At 35.8% G+C, this 15,653-nt stretch overlaps 1 protein-coding gene across 7 annotated transcripts in view; it reads right to left on the minus strand.

The window, feature by feature from the left end:
• Positions 1 to 5,258: 5,258 nt before the first annotated feature.
• LOC139696143 (collagen alpha-1(XVIII) chain-like) overlaps positions 5,259 to 15,653 on the minus strand; it is a 333,407-nt gene continuing 323,012 nt past the window's right edge. For 6 of the 7 annotated variants that reach the window (XM_071594749.1, XM_071594747.1, XM_071594744.1 and 3 more), the window contains 6 exons: positions 13,638 to 13,730; positions 10,796 to 10,918; positions 10,655 to 10,669; positions 9,099 to 9,293; positions 8,885 to 9,000; positions 5,259 to 7,209 (listed from right to left, as the gene is read on the minus strand). In XM_071594749.1, the coding sequence (XP_071450850.1) occupies positions 6,810 to 7,209; positions 8,885 to 9,000; positions 9,099 to 9,293; positions 10,655 to 10,669; positions 10,796 to 10,918; positions 13,638 to 13,730 (942 nt within the window). In that variant the 3' untranslated portion in view covers positions 5,259 to 6,809. The remainder of the gene's footprint in view (positions 7,210 to 8,884; positions 9,001 to 9,098; positions 9,294 to 10,654; positions 10,670 to 10,795; positions 10,919 to 13,637; positions 13,731 to 15,653) is intronic. The other variant, XM_071594746.1, reaches the window with a different exon arrangement.

Here is a 15,653-nt window from a genome sequence, read left to right on the forward strand (position 1 = left end):
TTTTGGCATTTCTTTCAGGCTCAAAACTTGTAGAAAGCTGCAGTGGAGACATTTTACAACAGCCTTTGGCTTTGTTTGAAGCATTTTGTTAACACTTCCCTGACCTATTCTTTCCTTTGACCATCAGGGTATCTAACTCATTCTGCCATACATACCAGTCATTTTCCACCCATTAATCTGTTTCCAATTGCTCCATGTGGAACCTGAACCTCCAGTGCTAGAAACATCACCATCTGCCCCTCATCTTCTTCCTTCTCCCTAATATTTGGATCTACTTCATCAATCCCCTTCCTTTCATGAGGAACCAACCGCCTGCTCCACACCATTCTCCTTCCTACATGCAACCTAACCTGATGCGTGAGCTTTGGCTGACACTGGGCTCAGTATTGGGTGACTTCTACCCTTGCCTAACAAAGTACTTGGCACACGATGTAATTATTCCCTTTATCACAATCCATTTATTAAAGCACGTTATTCTCACAGATACTTATTTTTATTCATTCCAAAAAACGCGTGTGAATATAACAGCAGGAGTATTCAGTAATTTAATGTTGCCACAAGGGTAAATGCATTTGTCAGAAGAGTTGGGATTAGAATATTTTTAGCATTATAAGAGCATTTATTTTGTTATCACGTCTGTTACCTATTTATCAGGAGGTATGCCATGGACTGGAACCGCTAAATGTTTTCTCACTAGCCCACTTCTCTTCCACATGGATTTTTGGCATGAAAAAAGAGAAACAATATTGCATTGGCGGTAGTGGAATAATTAGACCTTACAATCAAGCACTTTCAAAATACTATAAAAGAAACCTAGATCATGTTCAAAATATAGTATATATGAAAATTATATTGTGAATATGAAACTGTATGTGAAATTACAAAGTTATTTATTTCATATAAATTCTTTTTTTTAATTATTTCCTTGTGATGCTGTTAACCATCATCATCTGATTCTCTGCAATGCCTGCATATCATCCGTGAGTAACACCATATCCTCAGCAAATGTTATCCTGCTTATTCTCTGACCCTCAATATTAATCCCATTATTCCCTGCTAGGATGCAGCTATTCATTTTCTCTCTATAGATGTTGAATAAAGTAGGAGTGGGCCCTGTCTCACTGCTCTACACATCTCTATCCCCTCTGTAATGACCAATACTTATTTCAATTGTGATTGCAGTAGTCATGGTCATTTACATTTCATAAATCAGTGGAAGGAAATTGAAAATTCACCAGACATTATTGTAGCCATTTTTTGTGATAGCTTAAATTAAAAGACCACTTGCCACAATCCTAATATATTTTCATTCCATTATTTAGGAACCAGTGGCGAGAAAAGATGTCAGAATAGCTGGAAGATTTTAGAACAACTGATCAAATTAGCGGCCCGACCAGGAGGGAGGAAATGGAAGAGGAAGTCAGCACAGGAATCATCCATTCCCCCCTTTGCAAAGTTTAAGCAGCTCTTGAAATGGAATCGACTGCTGGTGTCCACTTTTGCTGCCATATGAGATGGCAGAAAATGGTAGCTGCTTCATTTTGCACTTTAACACTTCAGTAAGGGGCAGTAAGTAAAATTGTTGATGAACGGATGCGGCGGAGAAGAGAGTAAAATGCTTTGATTACTTGCACGAGAAAATATTGACTATATTTCATTTTCAGGCTAAAGGTTAAAGTAAGGTAAAGTGAACCATCATCCTGCGGTATCCTTTGTCACTTTTATGGTTCTTCATGTGAATTTTACCTGAAAGAATTTCTCTGGGGAAAATAGGTCGTGTTATTGAAGCTTTTCTAAGGGCACGACGGTCCGCTAATGTTTACTAATCAATAAAGAAAATAACGCAACGATAGTTCTTGAAAGATTATCACTCACGTTTTTTTAATTAATCTTTAAGGTATGCATTAGGCCAGAAGTCCCTACTGCACTCATCCTCCCTCTTGCCTCCCAACCCAGAGAAAGATGCTTGTTTTGTTCAGCTTGAATCTTTTAACATTTGGCCAACTTATTCAGTTTATATGCACCTATGCATATAGTTAAGGCATTTAATTTCAAAATTTGAGGAAAATGGTTAGCTTAAATGCAGAGAAGAAGTTTCTTGACACGCCATATTTCTGATTTACCCTCTCAGTGCGGCGGGCCGATATATCGGCTTTTGTATCCCTGGTGAAAAGTGCAGCGGGCCGATATATCGGCTCTTGCATAGGCTATTGTTTAAATTGCTGTAACTTATGATTTTTTCTTTAATAATTTATGGTTTTTGTGCTATCGATAGGGTGAATTCCATACAATTATTTAACACATTCTTTAATTTTTTATTAGCAATTATAAATGCTTTTCAAAAAATATAATTCTTACTTATTCCATTGTTTCTGGCTCAACCTTGTGGAAATTCATGTTAATGAAATTAAGAATACAAAGTAACTTTCCACTGTTCTTTATCAGCGTACAACCGGTTTCAACACTCAAGCGTCATCATCAGGTACCTTGATGACGCTTGAGCGTTGAAACCGGTTGTACGCTAATAAAGAACAGTGGAAAGTTACTTTGTATTCTTTATTTCATTAATAATTCTTACTATAATTTTACGTTCAGTTTTGTACATGTCGGGAAGCTCAGCCTAATTGTCTCCTCGTTTTTTTTTGCTGAGTGGTCTTTCCACTATGAAAAGCCACTGAAAGGCTACTAATCTGTTTTCATCTGTAATCTCTGGAATGTGTTATGATGTGGTGGTGTTGATATATAACTGCTTATTCAGACTTTGTTGATACGATGGAAATGAGAGCAGCGCTTTGTAATCATTTTGGTTTCTATTGCCGTCCATCCTATCTAATCATTTGCGCTCTGTGTATTGGATTACATTGTCTGCAGTTCTCTGTGGGTTAGAACTTCGTTTTTTTCTGCCTTCAGGTTGTAAGCACATTGCCGCAGTCTCTTCTCTCTTGGCTGAGGAAGTTCAGTGTGGTTTTTTCCTTGCGAGAGTGGGATTGAATCAAATGCGATTTCCAGCATAAACATATTTTTTCACTTTTCTGTTCATTTTGGTTGATTGAAATGGCAACTATCTACTCTCAGTCATCAGTGATGACGATTACTTGGAGGAAGATGAAGAGAGTGAGAATGATGAAGTGAACTCTGGCTCTGGTGACTCCGACATTGTGATTCAGAGGAAAAAGCCAAGAGTTATTGAAGAAAGTGATGAAGATGATAGGAACTGTGTTGTGACCAATGCAATTCCACCACCAGAGTTCCAAGTTATCTCTGAAGGGGGTGACACTTCTAACAGTACTAACACCTTCAGTTATGCAGAAGTACCGGATCCCAAGCATGCGCCATGGCCGTAGTGGCATGGAGAGCTCCTTTGGAGAACCAGGCAGCCCCTCAGACAGCACCGGCACCCCATGCAGCGCCGACACCCCAGGCTCCCATTCGCCTAGCTGAGGGGCGAGTAACCCGTTCCGGAAGGAGAGTCCGTTTCCCAGCGCATCTGAGAGACTTTTCAACGTAGAGCTGTCCCCACCGCTCCGGACCCAGTTTCCCATTTTTTTTTTCCCCTTTTCGTTTCCTTCTCTTTCGTTCCATGATAACCACTGTCACTGGTGAGGGGGTGCTGTAGCGACAGACGACGCGCTCGCGCCTCGACTCTCAATTGTCCGCAATTGCCCTAGAGGGCCAAGCGGCAATGACCAGAATGGCCTGGCGGCAATTACCCCGGACGAGAGTATGCGCGCATCCACCGGAGTGTCCACATCGAGTCCGTCCGTCGCTTTATCGAGGACCTTCCTTATTGTACTCGTACTAAGTCGCCGCAATAAATAGTACTACCTGATATCACCAGCATTATTCCTACATAACCGCGTGTAACCCTACAGTGGGTATTAAAGTAAAAAACTCATCTCATGTGCATGAAAGCATTGAAAATTTACACTTGAAGATGAGGATGACCTACAGTGCAAAGCACTCATTTAAGTAAGAAGAAGTGTTAGAAGAAGACCTTAAATTCATCTAGTTTGAATCATTCATCTTTCAGGACTGGCATATACGAAGAATAAAATAATGTGATACTATTGAGGGATCAGACAAGCCCAACTTCTCATTGTCCTGATTTCATGAATCAGCAACATAAGCACGTACCAACACTATTGGATAAAATCATTATAAATAGAATGAAAAGAGGATGACTTAATTCCTGGCAATATTTAGAAAATTCACACTTCATATTTCACAGTACATAGGCACTTATATTTTTTCGTTGAACTTAATTCCAATGCTACACACATCAGCCTGTATGTTAACATCCAGTGCTCAGTACAGTTCACAGTACTTATATACATATTATTCTCATGCACAATATGTAGGTACTGCATTTTTTATTAGCCTTATGCAAGATGCATGACTTGCCATCCTGATTTATATGTAAATTGTCTTATTTGAAAAAGTAGGTAACTGTTATTGCTAGTCACCGTTAAACCTACCCCTACTAAAATAAAAATGCTGCCATTGAACTGAGGCACGTGGACAGGTATAAGCATTTGTGATCCTGGTGATAAAAACCTGCAAATCTCACTCACCCAAACAGGTCTTTCGGGGAATCTCTTCCGATGTTAGTCATGTAACTCACTTTGGGAAAGCTAAGGTGTGAGTTTCTGGGCACCTCCTTTACCTTTCCCAAAGTGCGAGTGGGCATTATGAAGAGTACGGCTGGGGTTGATTCTTCCCATTACATATATTATTACTATTTATATTATGATACATTATTATTAGTATTTATAATATTATTTTACATTCAAAATTCATTTTTCAGTTAATGAGGCACAGGATTTGACTGATTTGACAAGGAAGTCACAAATCAGTGTCTCAAAAGCCAACCATTTGTGGCTCTGTTTTTTATTATCTACAGAGAGCAGCTTCAAGAGCAAAGTTGCTCCATGAAAAAAGAAGAAATGCTTAATGACAAAATGTCTGGAATGAAACAAAACCCAAAAATTCCCCCAGGATTAATTTTGGAAGGCTAAATATTGGTAAATTCATGGTTTAATGCTGAAAAAAAACATTAGATGCCATTAAAATGCTTACAATGTCTTAAAGTCTCAAATCTCAAAGTCTTTGAGAAATATATATGCGATAATGTGTAAATGATAAAAGTGAATCAATAAAATCTATATGAATATACATAAATATCTATAAAGTTGAGAATTCAACACAAGGTGACACGTTAGTCTATGGAATTCCAAAAGATATGTATTGTGTCCATAAAATTTATTTTTGAAGCTTAGGTCTACAAATAAGGACCTAAATTTGTTATAGGTACATTTATCATACAATTTTCTTTACAAATACAGTAAAACATGTCACATTTACTACGACATTAAGCTCAGAGTAAAATCAAACATTCGAAGTACCAGGTTCAATACACTTATACACAAGCGATCAATTATCAGTCTTTGACTTATACCAAAAAGTTATTACAAAGGTTTGGAATAACAATGATTCTGAGCCTTGGAATTTTTTAGAATCCATATTTTAGTCATAGACAGCACCTATGGCACTGTGAACAAGAAATTCCAAAAACTTAAACATTTCTCTGTGAATTTAATTGCTCAAACATTTTGAATGAGTAAACATGAGTATTAATAAGATTCAAGGCTCTTCTGAATATATAATAGTAAGAAATGCTGTCAGAGAGAAGACGTACACAAAATAATTTAAAATGCAAAAATTTTACAGGAACCATTTTGATGGCATAAGAAATACAGATAAATAAATAATGTGCTATAGATTACAATCTTACAGAAGGCAGTGAGAACAATAGCCATTGTTCAGAGTTCAACTCGGAACACATTGACAATTAGTAAGATAGAAAGAGCCATAATAGTTAACATTTACATTTACATGCACACTTACACCACATTTTTTTTACACTTTCCTACAGTTCACTTCTGAGATACACAATCACTCTTACAGAAGGGGCTGTCTCTTCACAACTGAGTTCCTGACACTTATAACTTACAATCAACATTACTTACTGAGCTTGTGAGGCATCCAGGCCTTCAAAAGGCTTTGCCACTCCTGCATAAAATTGAACATGACCCCTCAAGATTCAAAGCAAAAGGCATAAGATAAGGAAAACTTCACAAGTGGAAGTGGCACATGAACACAAGCCTTATCCTTGGTTGCTTTTACTGATTTGCCAGGAACTGAAGCAGATTTTGCAGCAATAACTTTACATCAGCTACATTGGAGAAAGAATGCATGATGATATTAATCTTCATTTTTTGCAATCACGACTGCCTTCTCTGGAAATAATTTTGAATTCATTTTGGGAATAGTTACAATTCAATAGTTAATCACGGAAGTATAAGTTTTCTCTGAAACTTGCATATGCGAATACCTTCATGTATTGGTCCTGCATTACATCAATAATAATAGTAATAATGTTTTCTCTAGTTTAGGTAGTGTTTCTTGAAGAACCCTCACATGCATATTTTGGTTATACTTTATGCCATTTAATTTAGCCATTACTACAGATATCACACAATGAACCAGAGTTGTCAAGGATGTACACTTAATGCTATTTAGCAACTTTTTAACACCCAAACATGCAACAATTCTCCAAGTTTTCTACAGAATGCCTCTCAAAAATCAGTCCCACCTGGGAAAAAATCCATACAAACCTTTTCAGGACCAAAATGAATATGACAAGAAGGTGGCATAGTTTGCTTTGGCTTTTGACTGTTTGCCACCCACATGGTGAATGATCAACAAATGTCACATAGTGAACACTTTTATCATCACTAGCAGACAACTTATCATTCTCTTGTGATTTCCTGCAATAGCTTGCTGTATTCCCTCTCATCAAGGATGTCCTCTTCCCCAACATAATCCATCGTCTCATCTGAACTTATGCCAATCAATTCCTTCACCAGAGGGTCATCATTGACCTCCCTCCTCCTCCTCCTCCTCTTCTTTCCCCTACCTCCAGGACTGACAACCTCATGGATCTGTGTCTGTCCTCCGGTCACTGCTTCAATGCAAAGTACCGCAAATCGATTGTTGCAGGAGAACTTTTCCTGGGCAAGGATCTGCCCTGACAGAAGTGGTGATGCAAGGCCCACCTTGTCTCCATCACCAGAATGCCATGCATCACAATATGTATCCATCGCACGCTCTCCCAGCAGATAAGATCCATGCCACACTATTTTTTGGGGCCTTGAAAGAATGAATTGATACATTAGTTGGACTTAAATAAAGCACTTCAGCAGCAAGCAAGGTTTTCATTGAATTTAATGCCAGCTGTTTATTTCCAGCTCATACTTAACTTAAATGAACAAATATCATTAATTCTTAGTTGCTTAATGATGCTAGATTAATACAACTGACTAAGCAGTGGTCCACCTAAAACCATATTGAACATAATATATCAATACTAAATATACCAAATTGGTATGCAATTTAGCATTTTTGAAGCCATTTACACCAAATTTATTTAAGTGAACTGAAAATGATTCCAAGTCTAATCAAAAGGAAAGCAGGAACTCAAATATATCATAGCTTAGAATATCCTCAACTAACGAATGCAACCACATTATGTACACAAATGGAGAGGATTCTACAATGTTGCCAATCTTTTTTAATTTGAGTTTTATCATTCTATTATTTATTCATGGCAATCCATTAAATTAAACTCATGTTTACAAAATTTTAAAAACACTTTTATCTAGGCAACACTCATTTCAACATTTTTAGCTTTTACTATTCTACATATCCTATTTTGAATCAATTTTTTTCCAATATCTTTTCTTCATAAAGAAAAGATATACGAAAAAATCTTTTTTTGGCCAGTAAAACCTTTTCCTTAAAATTACCATACATTATTTATAGCACACTTAGGCAAGGCAAAATACATTGATACTAAATGAAAAAATTACAAACAATTTCATAGATAATCTGCTTTCATTCTAACTCCCAACTTACCATTTGGCCAGTAAACAAAAACAGATTACATTTTTACATGCAACAAAAACTTAGATACTGAAATGTGTGCCGACCTCAATACAAATTAAAATTAATACTCAACAGCCTTCATTCAACCCAGAGAACAAATATTTTTTGAAATTTAACAAAATAATTTAAAGCTCCAAATAATTTAAGCACAAATTTGAAAATTATGCATCAATAACTTTATAGATAAGGCTAAATAAAATGAAATTCTCAGACTAGGCCCCCGGATCAAAAAAACTTGATAATTCTTCTAACGCAACATGTTAATTTTCAAATAATGGAAAAAACTATACTTTGCAACAGGAGCACAAAGGATTGAACAAGCTTGTAAAATATTGATTCAATGATGATTGACTGATGACTCATTTTGAAATTAGTTGTATTGTTCTCTCAATATAAAGCTCCAAACTTCAGTGCATATATAGTAATTTCTGCAACAGTGATTGAAGTCATAGTATTTAGGGGAGATGGCCCAGAGCTGAGGTCATTTGTGCCATTAGGGATGTACAGGGAAGGATGAAGGGTGGAGAGAAACCCGGCATTGGCATTAGCCTACTCTTTATGATGAAAGGCACCAAGGGGTCCACAGCTTCACATCCCATCTTACGAACTCAAATTCTTAATTACGTACTTAATTCTCAATTACGTACTCACTCAAATTGCCCTCCACAAGTAGGGATCTCTGAATACCACCACTGAAAAATATTCAACATCACTGGGATTTGAACCCAGGCCCTCGGGGTGGGAAGCCAGTACGATAACCACCGCATCATCTCGATCCCTCAGTGATTGAAAAACTGAACAACAGAAAGTATCTAAACAAGATGATAGAAAATATAAAGAAATATATAGAAAATAACCAGAGAAATAAGACATCGCATACCATGATGGGTCTGTCAAGATATTTTTCCCACTAAAACTGTAGATTCTGGGATGCTGAGAAAAGAATCCGCCCGTTCCACTGAATATGTCCTTCAGAGAATTGAAAAGTACCTCTCCCTGGAAAAAGAGGAACACTTGAATCAATATCTGATCTATTTGACTGGCAATCATTTGATTTTTCATTCAAGAAAATTGGAACAGCATGTTACACAGACCTTAATGTTAACCACAGGCAGGTCCCGATCTGCAAAACGAACAATGGAATCCAAGTTTTGCACTCTGGATGAAAGAAAAGCCCGGAATGTTCCTTTAAGATTGGCTCTCCTTGATTGACGATAGCAAGCATAGTCTGCTCCACGTACACCATGCATATCACCAGTATAGGGATCATTCAATGCAGCCATCCTTAGCTGAAAGTTAAATCATAATAATTGCAAAACACAAAGATTAAAAAAAACAAATATCCAAGTGCTACATAGTTCAAAGAACTCCTTCCATATTCTGTTTGCCACGATACTTTCATTTATGGGGGATTTTATACGGCATATTCTACTATTTCCCTCTTTAAAGATCATTATTAATATGGAGCCTTAAATGTGAACAATGATTATAACAATGAAATAAATCATTATTTTTGCTGTCCTACCTATCATGTATGCTTTCACTTGTTATCATGCTTCACTTGACACAAAGGTTAATTCCTTATCCATTAAATATATATTTCTATAGTTTATATAAGTAAATTTTCTTTATAATAACTAAAAAATTCAATCACTCCACACTTATCTGTAAAATAAGAGATACCGCCTAGTGATGCATTAATTGGCTAAGATAGATTTTTTAGACTTTGGGACTAAATACATTCGTATGCTCTATCTGGCAGGGCACTAAAATCCAAAAACCATACATTGCAATGGACCATTTTTTTCGCTGAGTGCGTTTTCTACTTGTCCCTAATTTTGTCCCCAATATGCAGGGTTGAAGAATCAATCCAATGGAGATAAATTTCTAAATATACTCTTTCACGTCAGCAGTAATAACAAGGAATAACATTATGACAAATAAGTATTTCAAGAAAATGAAAAATAATATGCATATAATTCTGTGAGCTCTGACTTGACTCTAATTTGAGTTGGGTCAAAAAGGTCCACACTTATATAATAACACTGACTAAAAAAGCTGGGATAAAAATTGCAACAATACCCAATCGATTATGAGAAGTAAAAATACAAATACAATTATGAGCAATAAATCACTAATGGTTACTGAAGATAAATGATTTTTACTCCAATCATTCCCTTTGCCCTCTTAAATCTTATAAGGATGACCAAATGAAAGAAATGAAACTACTCCTATTATGAATTGGAATAAAAGAGAAACCCAGCATCTGAGAGGGGTCAGCCAAGAAAAACTAATCATTGGAAAAATGCTTCTTGTTTCCATTTTCAGTTTAGGAATCACGGGCAAACTTCACATGAGTGCAAATTTAAATCCACATATGGAGAAAAAGGATTAAGGACAAGCAAGAGGATTAAGTGAGCAAAAGGATTTGGGACATTGAACATTGTAAGGACCCTGGAGAAGCAAGATTGGAGCTGTCACCAGCCATTAGTGCCCAAACTCATAAATTCTGACCAATGTCAAACTTATATAGTTAAAAGTTATTTTAAAATTTGCTCAATCATGCAACTCTTAAATGAGTGTAGTAGTTGGAAAATATTTCATAAATTAAAACTAATGGACATGTTATATCATAGTAAAATATGCTTACCATTCTTGGATACCACTAAGTATGTATGCATGTAATAAGAAAAGTAAATGCACAAATGAAAGGAGATGGATTTTAGTTTAGTGATGAGCTTAGCATGAGAAAAATTGTATGCACAAACAGAGTTTGAGCATCTTCACTTACATTTGGTCCCTCTAGACTATTTAGCAAGTTGGAAGCTTCAAATGGGGGTGGTTTTGGAGGAAGAGGGACCTCTGTCGTAGTGGTTGGGGGTGGTGATGTTGTAGATGGCAGCAAGGTTCCAAGCTGAAAAAATATATAAATTATTCATGAAAGTAGAAAAAATAGCTAGCAATATTTTATGGCCCAAAAGATGCACTGTGGTTTTTCAGGATAGAATTCACAAACAATACTTTGATCAGACAGAAAAGATCAAAGTATGAGGTCTGTTCAAAAAGTACCGTGAATTTTGAATTTCCGCGGGTTACCTATATTTGGTTTTCAATTTTTTTGTGGCATTATGTTGTTACCTATGTCTATCACTTTTCCAAAGAGTTCAGCAATTTTGAATGTTCAGTTAATTGTTGACAGCTGTTTTGCTTGGACATGTTTTCGCTTGTCTTTGATTTTTGCCTGTTCCAAAAAATGGATCAAAGAATCTGTATCAAATTTTCTGTGAAAACCAAAATTAAGTACGGGGACGCATTCTGAATGTTGACTGTGGCATATGAAAAAGCTACCTTTGACTGAAGCAATATCGGTGGTAAGAAAGGTCCTCAGAGGGCCGAGAAGATGTGAAGGACGACGAAGAGCGTGCCGGACGCCCGAGCACATCAACAACAGACGAAAACATTGATGAAGTGAAGAAAATAGTATTGGCCAATCGTCGAATCACCGTTAAAGAAGTTGCTGAGGGCCTAAACATATCGGTTGGCATTCGATGTTTACCAATGATTTGGGCTTGACACGGATTGCCGCGAAGTTCGTACCAAAATTGCTCAATTTTGACCAAAAACAGCAACGCATTAACATTGCTAATGAGGTGTTGGACCCCATCCGCGTCGACCCAAATTTGCTCCAGAGGGTCATAACTGGTAACGACTCATGGGTTTATGGTTATAACGAGGAAACTAAAGCTCAATCATTCCAATGGAAGCTGCAGCAGGAGCCAAGACCTCTTTTCGGTCTTGGCTCATGCTTTGGTGCGTGCCAAGTTTAGTCCAATGTGAAAGTTCTTCTTACATTTCTTCGATTACAAGGCTGTGGTGCATCATGAGTTCTTGCCACAGGGTAGAACTGTAAATAAGGAATACTACCTGCAAGTTGAGCGCAATTTGCGCAAAGCAATCCACCACAAACGCCCGGATTTGTGGAAGGACGAAAATTGGCTTTTGCACCATGACAACGCCCCTGCTCACACATCGTTACTTGTGCGCGGATTTTTGGCCAAAAACAACACTTAAATGATGCCGCAGCCACGTCTTCCCCTGATCTGGACCCCAGTGACTTTTTCTTGTTCCCGAAACTGAAGAGGCCCACGAAAGGACGTCGCTACGCCATGATTGCCAAGATAAGGACTGCATGGAAGGAGGAGCTGAACAAGGTCGCAAAAAATGAATTTTTGAAGTGCTTTGAGGATTGGAAAAAACGTTGGTTCAAGTGTATAATATGTAATGGGGATTACTTTGAAGGGGACAAAATTGATATTCCTGAATAAATAAATAATTTTTGAAAATACACAAAAGTCGTAATACTTTATGAACAGACCTTGTATTGTTAACACTTAATATGAAAAAATTCAACTTTCACATTACAAAATTAGCAGGTTATCAATATTAAAAGATTATCAGAATACCAACACCGCAATTCATCACAGAATCTCAGAAATGTATCACCAATTGGTCAAAATGTCTTTCAGATGCCTTGTTTCCATGTTCTAAAGCATAATTCATGAATTCCAGTTAAAATGAAATATTTTAAGATGATATTCCCTCTTGAGATCCTATTATCATTTCAACATTCCATGGAATACTTGATATCCGTAATTATTTTGATATTATTGAAATTTGTATTAAAAGCAACCATTTTCTACTACTTTAAAATCCCATACTACCAAAGGTTGAATGCCTGTAGAGAAAGAATTTATCAGGAAAGATATAATGCAGAGATAAAATTTCCCCTTTCTGCAAGAACAGTGCAGAGAGGGGACATCTCCATTAGTCCAACAGGCATTAAGTTTTGTAACAAAAGCACATGTGAGATGTAACTAAACGTACTACATTGTATACATTTAAAATTTGTTTGAAATTATTTTAAGTTGTACTTTTGACAAAATATTAACTTTGATTTGGTAAAATATTTCTGTCTTAACAAAACTCTGTTACTGACTAAAACCAATTATATTAGTAATGATGGTTTCTATATCTGATGCAGGAAAAAATACTTAAAAGATAAAAAAATAATTGTTTGTCTGTCAAATTGGCTTGTGTTTATCATATGTCATGTGCACCCCAACCTCAAAGACACGAGCTGATTTTAGGACATATTTGGGAGAAGTGCATTGTTGACTTGGAAGTAGGACTGATAGGATATTTTATCCGTAAATGTCATTTATTCTAATCATCTGATCAGAATTTCACATTTCAGATGTTACCAAGCTTGAAATGAAAATAAAATTAGATATCAATTTTTTAAAAATAAGTCAGTTTAAATTTTTAAACATGTTCATCAAGTTCTGGCTACTAGATGTTATTCAAATTGAAATGAAAGATAGAAAAAGCTTAAGAATTTCAACTTAAATCTGTGTGGTTCCACGTTCATCAAACCTGGATCAACTATATTTATGCTATAAAAATTTTATCTGATTATACGAGCTCCTCGAGATACAGAACATATGAAGCACAAGATTTGATAATTAATGATGGAGAAAATTTGATTAGGTATTTTCATAAGAAATGAAATATTTCAGTCAGAATGTTATACCAGTATTCACTGCTCCAAGTTTGAGGTGTTAATAAATACTTACGGCTATGTACTGCCACCCTTTGTTCACTCTCACAAGCAATGCTTCCTCATCAATAAGGTATGCTAAGGTTCCAACTGGACTCAGAGATGACATCTGATATGAAAATAAAAGAATTTCAATATTATAATAATATCTCCATTGTTAAAAGTGATTCTGGTTGTTTTCCTACTGAACTATAACATTCAGTTTGAAAAAAATGATTCAACATTTAGTGACTTGTTTTAGTGTAATTGATAATTAAATATGACTGGGAAAAAATAAAACAGACCCATGTTCATTGAATCACCTATGCATAAGCCAATAATATAGAGATTCATGGGCATCAGAAAAATATGTTCCTATTATGTAGCTCAATTCACAAATATCACAGTTTGAATTCTTCCTATTGATCAGTTAAATTTTGCTGCAATATTTATGCCCTAGTCAATTTAAAAAATTCTTAAAAATATGTATTATTCCATTTAGAATTAATCTTTTTGATAAATGATTAGTTACATAATGAATTATCTTATTTTCCCATTACACTAGTTCATAGCTATATTATATTAACTTTTCTTTGTGAATAAATGTGCATCATACCTTACACGACCCTGCAATACAGGGTGTGTCAACATAACTTCCTTTTTGCAAATGCAAACCTATTTCAAAAAAGGAAGTTCTGTTGCTGCACCCTGTATTTGAATTCTTGAGCCAGTAAAGTTACTATCATTCATATAGTGTTTGTCAGTCATTTGCTTGCATGTCACTGTCAATTATGATTGCAATAAATGTATTGAGACAGTATCCATCCTGATGAAATACATTTATTTGAAACTTAAGGCTATTTCATCTCCAGTACATATTTAATATTTTTTTCAGTGAATAAATTTCTATTACTTCTATAATTGATTTTCTCTTTTGAAACAGGAAAATAGCATGGCTCAGTATGCATTTTCCACAAATGCATTGTGATTGTTGGTTAGAAAAGTTAAAGAGGCATATTGTTCTTATAAACTAATTTGGATTGAGCCAAATCACTTAGCTTTTTGGCAGAAGAGTGGGTCAGTAATTAGAATACATATAGAACTTCTTCATCAATCTTCATGTCACAAATCATGCTTTTTTTTAAAGATTTAGTGCCAACATCTCTCCCAATCAGGTCCTCAGCCCTTCCCTATTTTTCAAAATTGCTGATGATTTTGGAAAAGACATGTCAATTTTATTATTATTATACATAATTTTTAATTATATAATTTTACTACATGTTTTTTTTGCTCTTCGTTGGGGCATCCAGCTTCCTTCATGTCAATGTCAACGTCTTCTAAAATGGCAAGTTTCTGCTCATTGGCAAATTGTTTCCACTTTGGCATAATATTCTGAGACACATATATTTTTTAAAAATCATGGCATTTGAATTTTTTGAGAGTATGCCATATATCGTCTCAGAAATATGCCATTATACTGATTAAATACTTGGGATCTTTTTATCAACAATCATTGATCATCAAGAATCATCATCAACAGCATCTGGCAGTATTTGATAGCTGGATATTGAAATCTATGCATGGAAAGTTTCTATTCATTTAATAATCAGATTCATACGTCTTTCTTTTGTTTGTTTTGTCTTATGCCTCATATGATTAAAATTTCAAATGAAATCTATCAGGATTCAAACAATCATTGTGCCCTTTCATAAATTCACAAAAACCACTTCAAAGAAATAGAAATATAAGTTAGAATCTATAAAGACCCACCTTTCAACCTATTTAAAAAGTCAACTTAGCTCAGCAGTAGTCATGCTGAGTTTGCGGCAATTGGCCAAAAGTATTAATTTGATGACATTGGGTACCTGTGACCACACCATCCTGATCAGGCTGGTGACTATTTCAGGGCGACAAACTAATGTCACTTTTCATCATCTTCTTCAATTCCCCCCTCTTTTGGCAACTATGCCAACCGAACACTTCCACCAGATTTTTCTGGGCCGATTGAAAGACCTCACTACATTTTTTACATTTTTACTTCATTTTCTCCAAA

This window comes from Hetaerina americana, unplaced genomic scaffold, assembly GCF_022747635.1.
Source record: "Hetaerina americana unplaced genomic scaffold, ioHetAmer1.1.p SCAF_7, whole genome shotgun sequence".
Classification (NCBI taxonomy): Eukaryota; Metazoa; Arthropoda; class Insecta; order Odonata; family Calopterygidae; genus Hetaerina; species Hetaerina americana.